Source organism: Rhamphochromis longiceps, linkage group LG20 (assembly GCF_057381845.1).
Source record: "Rhamphochromis longiceps isolate RC_006_pf linkage group LG20, R_longiceps_female_GT1.1, whole genome shotgun sequence".
Lineage (NCBI taxonomy): Eukaryota > Metazoa > Chordata > Actinopteri > Cichliformes > Cichlidae > Rhamphochromis > Rhamphochromis longiceps.
The window spans coordinates 33,214,079-33,228,135 of record NC_140576.1 but is presented as its reverse complement, the minus strand read 5'-3'; the positions used below and the strand labels follow the sequence as shown (position 1 = coordinate 33,228,135).

The 14,057-nt window shown below is 39.6% G+C and overlaps 1 protein-coding gene across 1 annotated transcript in view; it reads right to left on the bottom strand.

The window, feature by feature from the left end:
• The window catches only part of atp9a (ATPase phospholipid transporting 9A), a 34,531-nt gene extending 21,260 nt beyond the window's left edge, over positions 1-13,271 (bottom strand). The window contains exons 1-13 of the mRNA XM_085393549.1: positions 13,102-13,271; positions 10,611-10,755; positions 6,983-7,096; positions 6,677-6,785; positions 5,600-5,658; positions 4,632-4,683; positions 3,551-3,645; positions 3,171-3,251; positions 2,255-2,330; positions 1,733-1,809; positions 1,344-1,504; positions 1,100-1,242; positions 385-497 (exon numbers count right to left, since the gene is read on the bottom strand). Coding sequence (XP_085249675.1) covers positions 385-497; positions 1,100-1,242; positions 1,344-1,504; positions 1,733-1,809; positions 2,255-2,330; positions 3,171-3,251; positions 3,551-3,645; positions 4,632-4,683; positions 5,600-5,658; positions 6,677-6,785; positions 6,983-7,096; positions 10,611-10,755; positions 13,102-13,169 — 1,293 coding nt within the window. The 5' untranslated portion in view covers positions 13,170-13,271. The remainder of the gene's footprint in view (positions 1-384; positions 498-1,099; positions 1,243-1,343; positions 1,505-1,732; positions 1,810-2,254; positions 2,331-3,170; positions 3,252-3,550; positions 3,646-4,631; positions 4,684-5,599; positions 5,659-6,676; positions 6,786-6,982; positions 7,097-10,610; positions 10,756-13,101) is intronic.
• Positions 13,272-14,057: the final 786 nt, after the last annotated feature.

Sequence of the window (14,057 nt, the reverse complement as noted above, 5' to 3'; positions counted from 1 at the left end):
AGCAGCCTGTAAACATAACCAGATGTGTAGAGTAAATATGAACTATTTGCTTCTGCATTGTGAATTTGCTATTTTTAGAAGGCTGCATGTTCTCAGGGTTAATGATGGTGTCATTAAAGGAGTCCGGTCAGTGCTTCGCTTGTGGGCTAATCCTGTTTCCTGCTCTACTAACCTCTGGTGTCAAGAGGGATAAAGAATGTCATTTGAGGTCAGGAAGCATTCAGCTGAACAATAATCACAAACTAATACATTTTGTAAAAAAAAAATTGCTTTTTTAATCCTTTCAAGAGCTTTTTAAATTTGAATCTCTTCTTCTGAATACTGGGACACAGTTTGCTCAATTTAGTCACTTTTTCTTCTTAAGATACACATAACACCTTTCACCTGCGTGTAGGCACTGAACACATGGCTCTGTACTTCATCCATTGAGTCCATCCCATATGCCACAGTTCCAAGATGGAGCCGTCTGAACACCATTTCATTTTGGGTAAGAGTTCCTGTTGAAAGTTACATTACAGACATTTAAACAGTAAAAGTTATCACGCTTGACAGCACAAATTATGACCCTATTGTAGAGATTCAATTATCTAACTAACAAACAACAATCAGTCACCTGTAACAGCCACATATGGTGACCAGAAAAATGCCAGAAGCATTTGACACTACACACAACCTCCGTATCCTCACACTTACTTTAAAAGCATTTCTGCCAGTATATCAAAAAGACTTCAGGGGACTTACACATACATTAGTGTGACCTGAAGACCCCACTGGCCTTATCGCTCTCTGGATGTGGAAATGGCCGATCATTTTATTAGGCATGAGGGCTGTAAATCTGACGAGTAACACCTCCTGCCTGTGGAGGTTCACTGGTGGAGGTGTTATGCTCTAAAGGTGTGTATAGATGAGAGACTTTGATTTTTTATGATTTAAAGGTCCTGTAAGTCTCAGGGAGCAAGAAACCCACCGCATAGCAACGCTGCAGGGTAGGAAACAGCTAAACTCTGTCTTACAGAATACCTCCTAGGAAAATCCTCACCACTTTATCCTCTCGTGTTACTGCTCAACTAGGTCAACAAAAAACGGTATGCTAGGTTACCCGTTTTGTCAGTCAGCAGGTAGGAGATCCGTCCGAGCTGTTCAGGTATGGTGCTTGCCCTCACCACTGTCCCAGGGATCTTTGAGTCTTTCTTAATCATCCAACTGAAAACCATCTTTCCCATATCCAGATTTACACGCAAACTGCATCAGATAAAACAAGGAAGCACGCAATTTTTCATTCCTCACATGTAAATATAACATAGCACTGCAGATGCCATTAAAAAAAGAGCGTTAAGTCGGACCTAATGGGCACAATGTGGGAGAAGAGCAGCAGGAAGCGAAAGATTTGCAGGTACCAACGGCCGGCGAAGTGCTGGAGGGCCACCATGACCAGTGACACCACAACCAGGGCTCCAAACAGGATTTTAGTCAAACAGTTCACCTCTAGGTCAAACAAACCAACCTATAAGAGAAGCAAACATAAAGCATCTACTTACTGTAAATATAAAAGATCTGTGTACTGACAAAATGCAAATGTAAATAAGTGAAGCAACAAATTAATTTATCTGAATAATTAAGTTAAATCCAATCACACATATACTGTATAAAAAAAACACATACTAGGAAAAACACCTTCATGCAATTAAATGATCAGACTTCTGTCTTCCAGCTCTGGCTTACACTACTGTACCTTGTGCCTAGGGTTGGAGGTGTTCATGACACTGCGCAGCTCCTTGCCTGTGTAAATCACGACCCCCACCACTGTGCCTGGAGTAAGTGAGGCAGAGACAAAAAAAAGACCAAAAAAAACGGCCTCAGGGCAATATAGTAAAGGTACAACATAAAACACAGCATGTCAGGAAGACGTTTTCCAGACTTATAATCTTGACATGAATAGATTTTTCCAAATGAAGAATGACATTTTGAATGGAGGACGCAGATTTCTAATTGCTTAATGAACAACACATGCTTGTGCCGGTTAAAGTGGATTCACTCTCCCACAGACGAAGCACACTTTCTTTACAATTATAGTTAGCGGTGCCTCTGCTTTTTTAGAAAGGGCTACCTCATTGGGCTTTTTTCCAGAGTGTAGATTTGATTAGATACACCATCAAATCAACAGCTATGAAGGATCAGTGCTTTAGTGAACACGCAGGTCCTGGTTACTTGGATATTAACAGCTTTATAGATGCACCACCAGTCAGATATTTACCAGAGGCAATAACAGTGCTCGCCCACAGGGTGTTTTCAATGCTGAGGCTTTCATTAACTGGTGGGTCTCCATCTTCCTGTAACAGTTGATACAACAGACATGCAGAATGATTACTAAGGACAGAAACCAGCTCGTCTCTGCTTCTCCTAATTGAGCCACAGATAACCTATTAATCGGTTTTATCATTCAATGTTTTAGTAGTCAGCTGAGACTGAAGAAGTCACTTGGATGAGTGACGAAACATTTCTCCCACAAAACGCTACGTCAGATGAACAGAATCAACTTTTGGAGATTTACTTACCTGGATGATTGAGCATGCATCAAGACATTAGAACATATAACACAGCAAGCGCTAGGGAGTTAAATTTGGACTCTTTTACTTGTTGGGGTGTGCTATATGTTAAGAGTTTTGCAGGATTTCAACTTTTTATCGATGTAGCTGAGTGATTGTTGCGGTGGGGTCCTCAAACGCTTTAAGGAAACTCATTTTTAAGTCTGATCTAATATCTATTCAACCATTTATCAAATTCAGGATTGCTGAAACTGGAGCCTAATCCAGCTATCACTGGGCGACAGGCGAGGTACAATCTGGAGAGGTCACTATTGTATCACAGCTCCTGATCTAAAATAAGACATTCAACAACTTAAAAGTGTCACTTTCACAGTTTTTATAGATGAAACCAATAAATTGTGTTCTATAAGACAACAATTGAGAGCACAAATACACTTCAATGAGCATCTTTCTTTCTGCATGCTTCTGTTGAGGGGTATTTAACAACACTGATATCACTGTACTCAGTTCAGCACGGTTTCTGTTACAGCTCGAGCATAAAAGTGACAAAGACTCAGATGTTGGAGATGAGATTAACATGTCTGAAGGGAGATTAGGGTTCAGCGTAACAATGCAACCACTTACCCTGGTAAAGGTTCCGATAAAGTTGTGGATATCAATGTTTGGCTCTTCTGCATACACGTATGATCTGATTTGGAGAAGGTCCTGTGAGAGATTAGACAACATGACTTAAAATTACCTGAAGAAGAAAAGAAAAGGCTTTACAAGTCCTACATGGTGCAGAACATTGTACATGCAACAATTATTAATGAATTTAATGTTTAGATTGCATACTTAACTTAGCATGTAGTGGCTAAATAAAAGACTTGTTTCTCTCAGTTCAAATTACTCTTGTATTTATTAGTTGTTATAAAAAAAAAGAAAAAGAGAAACAACAACAGGGCAAACATTCAGTTTCCAGTCGAATCGTTACTGCCAGCCTCCATCTACAGTTTACAACTCACGCCAGCAGTTGGTAGTCTCTGCGTGCAGGCCACTGGGAGGCGTAGTTTCCAGTCCGTCTCTCCATCAAGCTGGTCAGTCCGCAGGAAACAGGAGCCTGGAAAAGAGAGGACAAGAGCTGCTACTGACGCCATATGAAAACAGTCACCTCTAGGGGGCAACAACAGAAAGGTTTTTATTTCAAAGAAGGAAACTCATAAGCTCCATTATTGATCACTTCACTGCCTACAGCAGATTATCAACCATACTGAAGGCTAGACTGCGAGTTCATCATATTCTCATCTTTTCTAATAAACATCAATTTTTTAAGTTAATGTTATGTGTGAATTTATTTTAACATGGGGTCACAGATGAACACTGACTACTGGGAACAGGATTGAGCAGTTTATTGCTGTTGGGGTAGAAGTGGAAGCGTCTACCAGACCCCTTCCCCCCCACTGGCCAGCATGAGTCATCCTGCCCAAAACTCTAAATCCTATCCTAGGCCCTTCATAATTGACCTAATGGCCTCCACATGGAATGGGAGATAACCGAGCACTATTTCCAGTAAAACAAAGTTGATGTTTTTCTTCCCCCAACAGGAAGACGCAACAACAACAAGCATGTAGCGTTTCTTTCTTAGTCACATTTGGATTTCTAGGCTATAAATAAAACAGCAGCAGCCTGTGCATTTCAATTTAAACCGCCTTAGTCAATGTTTGGTGTCATCTCCCACAAATGATACACTAATCCATATTTGATTATTCAGATGAGGGATCTTCCCCTCTTGTCTTCTTTTTGTTCTTTGCATTTGATTTTTTTTTGTGTCCCTTGATTTTCCTTTTCATTATCTTCTCATTTGAAAGACAAAATTAGTCAGAGACAAAGATGAAAATCAAACAATGTTTTGTCTATGTGGCCGTGGCAACTCGCCACAATAACTTTGAGTGATAACTTAGTAGTGGTCACGGTTCCGATTTATACAATGTAGGACTTCCTGTCGCAGCTCAGGGCTAATCCCTGCACCTCAGCGCCTTTTTAAACAACTCATTTCCCCAGCCGGCCTGTTGTGGATATATGGATGAATGACCGGCAGATGTTTACCATTTCTTTCAGAGGTCCTTAGAAAGATCATGTCAGCAGGAACACGCTGGTTCTACAAAGAAAGGCAGAAAGAAAAAAAATGGCGTGAACCTTACATCCTGATTCTATACTTTCCTTCTACCTCCTTATGCTCTTGTGACTTTTTTTCACTTCATGTGCCACATTACCAACAGTCAGTCAGTCAAAAATATTAAACCCCTCAGCAAATCATTCTGTCATGGCCCTAAAAGGACCCAAGCCAGCTTTTACACTCAGCCTGACCCGGCCATTTCACTCAAGATATTACACATTAAATTCACATGACCGCTTTGGCAAAATCTAACTGTTTAGATTTAGTTCACGTGATTAATAGCAGTTTAACAAAGCAAGTCGCATGGCTTTTCAAAGTGAGATTTATTTGAAAACTTTTGCCATCACCTCCACCGATGACTTAGTGAATTGTAACCCAGATGACTCGGAATCACTCGGTCATATTAGCAAAATGTGTAGGACAACATGTGTGACCTTTCCCTCAACTGCACTTAATGAGTGATTCAGAGAGAAGCCCTCCGCTGGAAACTGAAGACAGAACGCGCTTCTCACATTTCATGTACAAAGACCTCAGGGACTCCAGTCTGTCCGCGAGGGGAGCAACACAGCAGATCCAAAACTCACACAGATATCGAACTAGAAACTATAAATGAAATCTCGAGATAAAACTAAAGCGCTTAATTGAATTTGTATTTCAGATCTAATTAAAAGGCATTTCATGTTCACATATGCCACGCGCGCATCGAGTCTGACAGGCCGACACTCAGCATTGATCACAAGATTACAAAATCTTTACTAACTCTTTTCACCTCAGTCACCAGCGGAGCACAGAAGATTAACAACCCCCTCATTACTAGCTGTCATATAAACGGTAACTTGACAGGTCTAAAAAGCAAAACTATTCACAGATGTGGATGAAAAAAAAAACTTCAACAAACCTTTTCCACAATTATTAGATCACCAACTTGAATGCCGCTGCTTTTAACCTTCACAGTGCCTGAAATACAGAAGAAAACATAAAGTTAAGTGTTTGGCAAGTTTGAATGTTGATTAAAGTCTCACATACACAAAGCTATTTGAAACTTTTACGTGAGTCATGTAGTTAAGAATTTAAATGGAATCTAGACCACCCAACATTTAGATTTTTGTCTTAAAAGTTTCCCTAATTATAAGCTAGTGAGAGAATGTGGTATTTTTTCAGCAAATATGTCTTCACAAAACCCAGACCTCTGGGCGAATTGCATGGCTCACTAGTCACCTGAGTGAATCTGGGAAAGTAAGTCTCCATGAAGATTTGAAAGAATGCTGGGGGAGTTGAGCCTTTTCTTTCATTCCACTTGGAATGAACGGCAAAATTGTTTGGAAGAGATCACTGACCCTTGAACTCTGCCGTGACCTCTGAGCTTTGCATATGTAAGACATTAAAGCACATTAATATCGCTATGCATTCGGGTTCATGGAACTTTACTCTACAAATGCATTTTACATTTTACACGCTAACACAAAAAAGACCTATTCGGTAACACTTCACACCACAGCTTTTAGCAGAAAAGCATTAAGTGATGAAATGTTCTAGATGGTTTTGACTGATCATATGGCAATATCTCATGCACGTGTATTCATAAACATACAATTTAAAGGAACTTAGACAAAATAACTGCAACCAGTACACCGAGTTCTGACACCATAAAGTTTCTATAAACCACAAAATATGCAGAGGGGCTGCCACCATGGAGGCAACCAGTCATTGTGTTTATGGGTAAAACAAGCTGCCACATCAAAGAGGCAAAGTGATGGAAACCACAAGAGGTCCCATGCTTTTTATTGCTGGTAGCACTTTATACCAAGGCCTCTTATGTACACTTTTACATCTCTGCTTTGAATTACCCACCATTTCCCCCAGCCCCAATAAGTTTTAACAGGACCAACCTCCTACAGTTAATAGACATGTTTGCTAAGAAAACAAAAATGCAACACAGAAATCGACGCAGGTAAAACCTGCTTTCAGTTCTTACCTCTTGTTGAAAGCTTGCTGTAAATCTGAGAGTTCACTTCTTTGTCTCGAAGGTAGCACCTAATTTCTTCAATTGCCTCTCGCATGATGGTAATGATCAAAACAAGACCCTGGAGAGTGACAAGTCACAGTGAAAAAGTAACTAATAAAGTTTATGTGAGTGCTGCAACCGTGGAAGTGAAAAGAAATAGCTAAACCTTAATTTTCAGCAAAAGTACATTTTAAAAAAGCATTGAAGAGGAACACAAATAATGGAAAATGAAGCTGATTGACCTTAATGATTAACAGTAAGTGAAATGCCACATACCAGAGGGACCCAGTAGGTGTAGAGAGCACCTAAGCGTAACTCCTCGACAAATTGAGAGCAGGCCAAAAGCAAAAAGTACAAGTTGAAGAAGTACTTGAACTGATTGAACAGCACCTGAGAACAAAAAGGCAAAGGATCAAGAGTGAAATATTCACAGTTTCGCAAAGCAATGTGCATATGGAGGCTGTTGTTGAATATACACGATTTTCAGTTTCTGGCTTTCCCACAAAGAATAATAACCAGGACTGTGACAAACAGAATTCCAAGTATTATTTTAAGTAGGGTTTAGGAGCTTCATGGTGTAGTACACATTTGCCTAGCAAGCAAAAAATCCCTAGTTGGATCCCGAGAGGAGGCACAAATCCCCCGGGGGCTGCATTAGGAAGGGCATCTAGTGTAAAAATCTGCTAAAATGCTGCTCAGATATGAGGACCTCTTGTGAATAAGGGAGTAGATAAAAGCAGCTTTCATATTAAATAGGGTTTAATTTACCCAAAAATAACATGTGCTGCCATTTCCCAGAAAACAAAACAAAACAGGAAAATGCTCACTCACTGCCTCAACCATACACCAATGTCACAACCTTCCCCCTCAAAAGTCTACTTTCCTGCTTGACAGTATGTGACTTAATAGAGAATTTATTTGTCATCTGATCATCAATGAAAATGCCTTTGAGTATGCCTGAAGGATTTTTTTTGTAGTTTCTTTCCGTTATCTTTAGTTTTGTGTAACAAGTATAATATGTTATTTAAAACAAATCTGTTTTCACTGCAGTTCCTCTAATGACCACTTGAGGCTGGCTACAAAAGCGAGTCATTTCCCATCTTAAAAATTACATTACAAAGTACGTTTACAAGCTTGAACAAAAACTGGTTATGGTCTCAACCAGTAGCTTTTCCTCCATAACAAATGTGTGCTGCATGAATCTTTTAATAACACATCCATATTGGATGCTGCTAAGTCTTAAAATCCCAGCTGTGGAGTCTTTGATTGTCAAGTGTGCCCACACAAGCAGCTATAGCTGATTGCTGTCTCCTTGGCCTCATCTCAGTTAATTCACTGAGCAGAACCTCACTTCTACTTTTAACAGGATTTTCTGGCAAACACTATGAGCTGCTTTGTCATACAGCTTATCCAGTAAGTTTGTGATTCAGCTTTGTTGAGCGATATCCTTGTATTTTATCGGTCTTCTACTTTTATAAATCATCAGGTATCTGCATCAGTACTTTTTACTCATCCAGTTTACAAATGCAGCACTTAGCACTCCACCCTCTCTTGCAAACATGATGATTTTTAGCCTTAGAAAACGACAATGGGCGCATCCAAAACACTAAAAATAAGGCCTCAAAATGTGGACTCGCCACCAATTAGGTGACGTCACGGACGCTGGATTCATCTTTCACTATTACTGACATGCAGCACCCAGCAAGACATTGTTCTCTCTAACGGAAATGCTCTCTTGGTTGAGATGACGATGCAATCTGAGTATACCAGAGCATAGGAAGACCACTAGCTGTGAGTTTGCTGGCCTATTATCTTCAGTAGTCTTCCTTTGCCATAAATTGGGACAGTCAGACATCACCTGGATCTTTTCCACATAGCTGGCAGGTTAAAAAGCATTGAATGTCTGACCGTTTGTGTAATTACACGAATATTACCTCTGTCCGAGAATGTCTAGAACAGCCTGGAGATGCAGTAGAAACAGCTAAAGGCTTGCCTTTTAGAAAATGCAACGACACAGAGTTGAAAGTGGCAAAAATAGCAGTTTAACTGGCAATATGTTAACACGCTAAATTAATAAAGAATGAAAATGATCTGACACTGCAATCGTATCCTTTTGAGTGAATTAAAAATCAAAGTTAAAAGATGTTAATCTAGAACTAAAATCACTCCAATTAACTGCAACATTGTCCACATTTACACACAATATTCGAAAAAACCAACTACAGACGTAGCATTGCAGCAAATCTGGCAGCATCTATAGGTGTATAATTTCACAGCTCATATAAGCATCTCACGCACCCTTACTAAAGAAGTACACTTTTCAGTTAGGCGTACAAATCTTTTCATGAACCAACAGATATGGAGCAATGTGCAAACACATATGGCTACTTTTCATCTGCCAGCGTCAGTCTAAAATTCAACACACACACTACAGCTTTGCTCAGTTTCATTACCATCAGCGTGTGAGATTACTACCAGAAAAACTTTTCCTCTAAGAGGAAAGCACATGAGCAACAAATATGTTTTAAATATGATCTAGAGAAAAGAAGTTCTTCACATGAACCAAAGTAAATAAAAAGCATCTTGATTTGCAATGCAAAAAGGCTTTGCTCTTGTCTTTTGCTTTACAAACAAATCTGAGCTACTTTCAACGTCTGACTCCATAAGCAAAAATAAGATCTTAAGACAACTGAATGCCTGGAAAACAAATGCATATGTAAATAAGTTAGGGAAAATACAAAAATCAAAGGCACATAGCTCAGTAACTGCCTTCCATGCAATATCCAACCAAAGTCACATCTGTCACGCAATATCAAGAAAGTGCTTGTATAAGACCTGGTGCTGCGCAGGCGCTGGTCAGCTGGTAGCTGAAACTATGATGCATCTCTCATTCATTCGAATATGCAACATTGTACTGTTTAAAAATGGCAAATTATCTCTTTATACTACTTAGATGCAATCGGAATAAAGTAATTAATATTGAATTCACAAACCAAGCCCGTCCTGCATATCAGGGCTAAGACCGCACAAACAGTGCATCTCTCATATCCTCACATGTATCATCCAATGTTTTGGGTTAGGTTTAGTGTAAGCATAAAGACAGACTACAGTACTCTTATAGCAGGGGTGCCCAATCCCGGTCCTCGAGAGCTACCGTCCTGCAGCTTTTAGATGCATCCTTGTTCCCACACACCTGAATCAAATGAAAAGCTTGTTATCAGGCCTTTGCCAAACATGATGGCATGCTGAAGAGATCAAACCATTTGATTCAGCTGTGTTGGAGTAGGGATGCATCTAAAAGCTGCAGGATAGTAGCTCTCGAGGACCGGGATTGGGCACCCCTGTCTTATAGGAAACTAAAGAACCAAAAAAGCACTTGTCATTCATAAGGACCTGATCTTATCTGGAGATGCATCACTCGGTCACTTTCTTTATAGTCAGCTGTTTTTATAAAACAAACACTTCACTATTTTCTGCTTTTTTTTATTGCTTACTCCTGTAAAAGTGACTTTTGGTTGATTAACAAAACATGACATTAAATACTCACAGTTGGTTATGGTGGATGAACCCAGATTACACCCTACTCTATTTAGTGTTTTTATTAATACTGTCATTTTTCAACCAATGCTAAAAATAACTACTAGCTGCAGGCCAAACTAAACCAAACCTGATACTCTGAAGAAGGATAATTTGAAATGAGCATCAATGCCTTGCATACTTACATTACAAGCAACCAACAGGGAGGATTTAAAAAATATCAATTAAGACAGACATATCCTATGATGCTCTGAAAATGTGCCGCTCAAACAGACAGTGAATCATGACCAGGAGGAAAGAGCTGGATGACGGCTTCGGGGGGTTAAACAAAGGGCAGGTGAAGCGGTGACCTTTGACTGGCACTAACCCCAGGCAGGAAGGTGAAGAAGTTGTACTTCTGGTTGTTAATGACATTCCTGGGGTACCTCTGCTCCCTTTTTTCTGGGTGGCCGAGCCACACGGTGCGGGGACGGAAGTCACCCATGCCACAGCATCTCGACCACGGGCAGCACCTGAGAGGAGGAGGAGATGGAAGACACAAGTAACACTTCACATTTAATTCCAGTGTTTGATTCTGTAGTAAGGATGCAAAGACAAAGACTATTATGTGACGAAAAGACAATTAATATTTGGGAAGTATTTGAATTCACTCTCCACACCCTGAGAGAGCTGCATTGAGGTAACCCTAATGAATTTCCTCTCACATCTTCTTGTTAATGTGTTGCTTATTGTAGCCAAATCCCACAGCGCACACTGCACTGAGCTACAGACCCATGACCAAAGGTGTCTGGAAAGATCATGCCGTGAAAAATAAATATTAACTTTATCTTGGAAAAGCTGGTCACTCCCTTCAGACTAAGAAAACAAAGCATTTCGTAAAATCCAACGAACAGCTCAGTGGCTTTGCGATTAATAATTGAACCTAACTGTAAACAACATATTTGACTTTTATGGCAGATGACTCAAGTCTTAGATGCCAACAATATCCTGTCTGCCAGGCCTGACAAATTAAAAGAAAAACATCATAGCACCGTAGCAATAATTCAACAACCCTGCAGTGATAATATTTACGTCACTTGGAACCAAGTAGACCCCCTCATACTTGCAGACATAGAAAGAATAAACATGGAAAGCATAACACAGGCCATTAATCTGACTTTGGAGCAATGGCAATTCAAACCCACCCATCCAGACAATTTAAATTGTATTTGTTATGCAATACTGTGTTTCCTAATTAACTGTTTAGAGTAGTATCAGGCATATATAATGAGCAGTCATTATGCTAACCTGTGAAAAGTAGCTAAAACACCCAAGCTGACATATTCAAAATGTTCTCCCTTATGTTAATGAGTGTTACATGTACGTGTTATCAAAATACAGGTTAGTACTGTATATCAACTGATTATTTTTCTAATGCTTTTTAGTCTTTCTGTATAATTCTATATTTACATCAACCGTTAGAGTGGCTGTTTATTCACTAATAAATGGGACACCTAAATGTGGACTGTTATCAGCAATGAGATGACCTTTCCTGATGTCGGCTGCCATGTTTATCCGTTGTGCTGGATGAACTATGTGCCGGAACAAAGTTCAAAGATAGCGTGATGGAGAGATGAAAGACTTATATTAATTATTTTTTCTCATATTATTTTTTAACCTTTTTTCACAAATGGGGGAAACAAACAATCCGCCCAATCCCGAATTTTTAATACAAATTAAATGTGTAAGTGATTTATACAGAGCTCTCCCACTCCATCAGTGTTTTTATAAAGACCCACTCGACCTCCTGAGACACAGCACCGACTAGTTTGTTGATATCTTTAATTAAAAAATTACTAAGGAGCTTTACAAAGAAAGTCATGATCCACCTTTGCTTAAAGGCTCTAGATTATTTAGTTAATGGAAAACAACAAAATCTCTTTATGTAACATAATCTCAAAAACACAGAGCTCATAAACAACGAGAAGCTGATAGGTATAATGTTTTGGGCATCCACTGGAATGTGTGTGAATGTTAGACAGAAAGCAAATGAAACTAAAACCTCAATCATTTTACTTTATTACACCAAATCCAACGTATACGTGTTTCTTTGATATCATTAAAGACTTGTGCAAGGCCCTCAAATGTCTTATTCAAGTGTGCTATACAAATAAACCCTCGCCTTGGCATGCCTCACTCTGTAGGAGGCAAAGAAAGTGCACTGGCTGCACTAATGGTCACTATATATCACACTGCCAGCTAGAAATCATACACCCATCATCCTTGTATATATGCAGGCCTTTATTTCTGCAACATCATAGCTCGTTCGAGGATCTTGGGTCTTTATAACAGGAGGTGACATCACCATGGCAGCCTGATCAGTCTGCTGGAAGCATTTCAGCACTGTGTCTCTCCACTTTCTCCATCATTATTTCTTAGGCCTGCCCCTTTTTGTGGTGGTCAAATAACACTACAGAGGATCACTTCGTCCGTATGTAAAAATTAGGGGCAGAATGTATTTAAATCAGGGCAGACAGCCTGAACTTAATGTCAGGCGAGCAAATATTGACAATGGGCGTTAATATGCACTTGCTACTGCAACCCCGGAACAAGGATGTGTCCGGCTAACATTAGCCGTTTCAAAGCTACAATGAATAGCTACATCATATTTATTAGTACATCTACGGGCTGCTCGTCCTTATGTTTCCCTCCGTACTGATATATTTTACCCAGAAAGCTGCTTAGCTGGTTTCTGAGACAATGTCGACGCGCTCCTGTAAACACTTTTAACCGCTACAGTGACAGCAGGAGATGCGACGAGCGAAGCACGTAAACAAATGGCTTCACAGTGATAATACCGAGCTGTATAACGCCCTTACCCATTTCTGTGTTTACTGTCGTGTCTTTTCGGTCGCCTCACGGGTTGTAGAGGGATATTGTCGGTCATTCCTGCAGCCCCTTGTCGCGGGTGGAAGCTGGAAGGAGTCCGCTTGGCTGTGGAGCTGCTGGGCGGAGGCTTCCCTGAGTGACAGCTGGGACAGGGCTACACCAAGCAAACCAATCTTCCACTGGAGTACTATACCACACTCGTGTCATTAATAATTACTTATTGTATTATTTTTTTCAAATAAGGTGTTTTAGTTTTAATAGTATAGTACTAGTAATAGTATTTTTTTTTTCAATGGGGTGGCACAGGAAAGACCAAAAACGAACGAGACACAGTGAGGAGTACAGGAAATCCAGGACACATTACATTAGAAATAAATACAGTAAAAAATATATATATTTTAAAGAAAATCGAGAGAGACAAAAAATTTTAGCAAACAGTTATCAAGTGAAATTTGGCACTAAAAAGTTTAAATAGCTGAATTAAGTGTCATAGATTTTATTTGACATTAAAATAAACAAGCTGTTGAATTTCATACAGTATTTCTGGACTGTCTTGACTGAGGAGTCTTCTCTTTTTAATCAAAAATTATTGGCTTTATTATTAACTCTTCCAACCCCTTGTTTTTTCCTTTTTCATTATTTCTGTCATTTTTCTGACATGTTGATAGGACCATCTCAAGGACTGCTGCTCTGATACTCAGCTGTACAATATCTTTTACTTGATAAATGTTTATATGTTTATTAAAATGTTATCGTTTTAATTTCAATGCTACCTGATGACCGCAAAGCCTGCAGCAAAGCAGCCCCAAACCATGTTGTTCTCTCCACTGTGCTTTACAGTTGGGGTATGGTTTGGGTGACAGTAAGGCTTTTCTCCAAACACAGGTTTGTGCAGTTTTTATGACCCATATTTGCTAGCACTATTCTTATTCAGCATGGTTCTTAA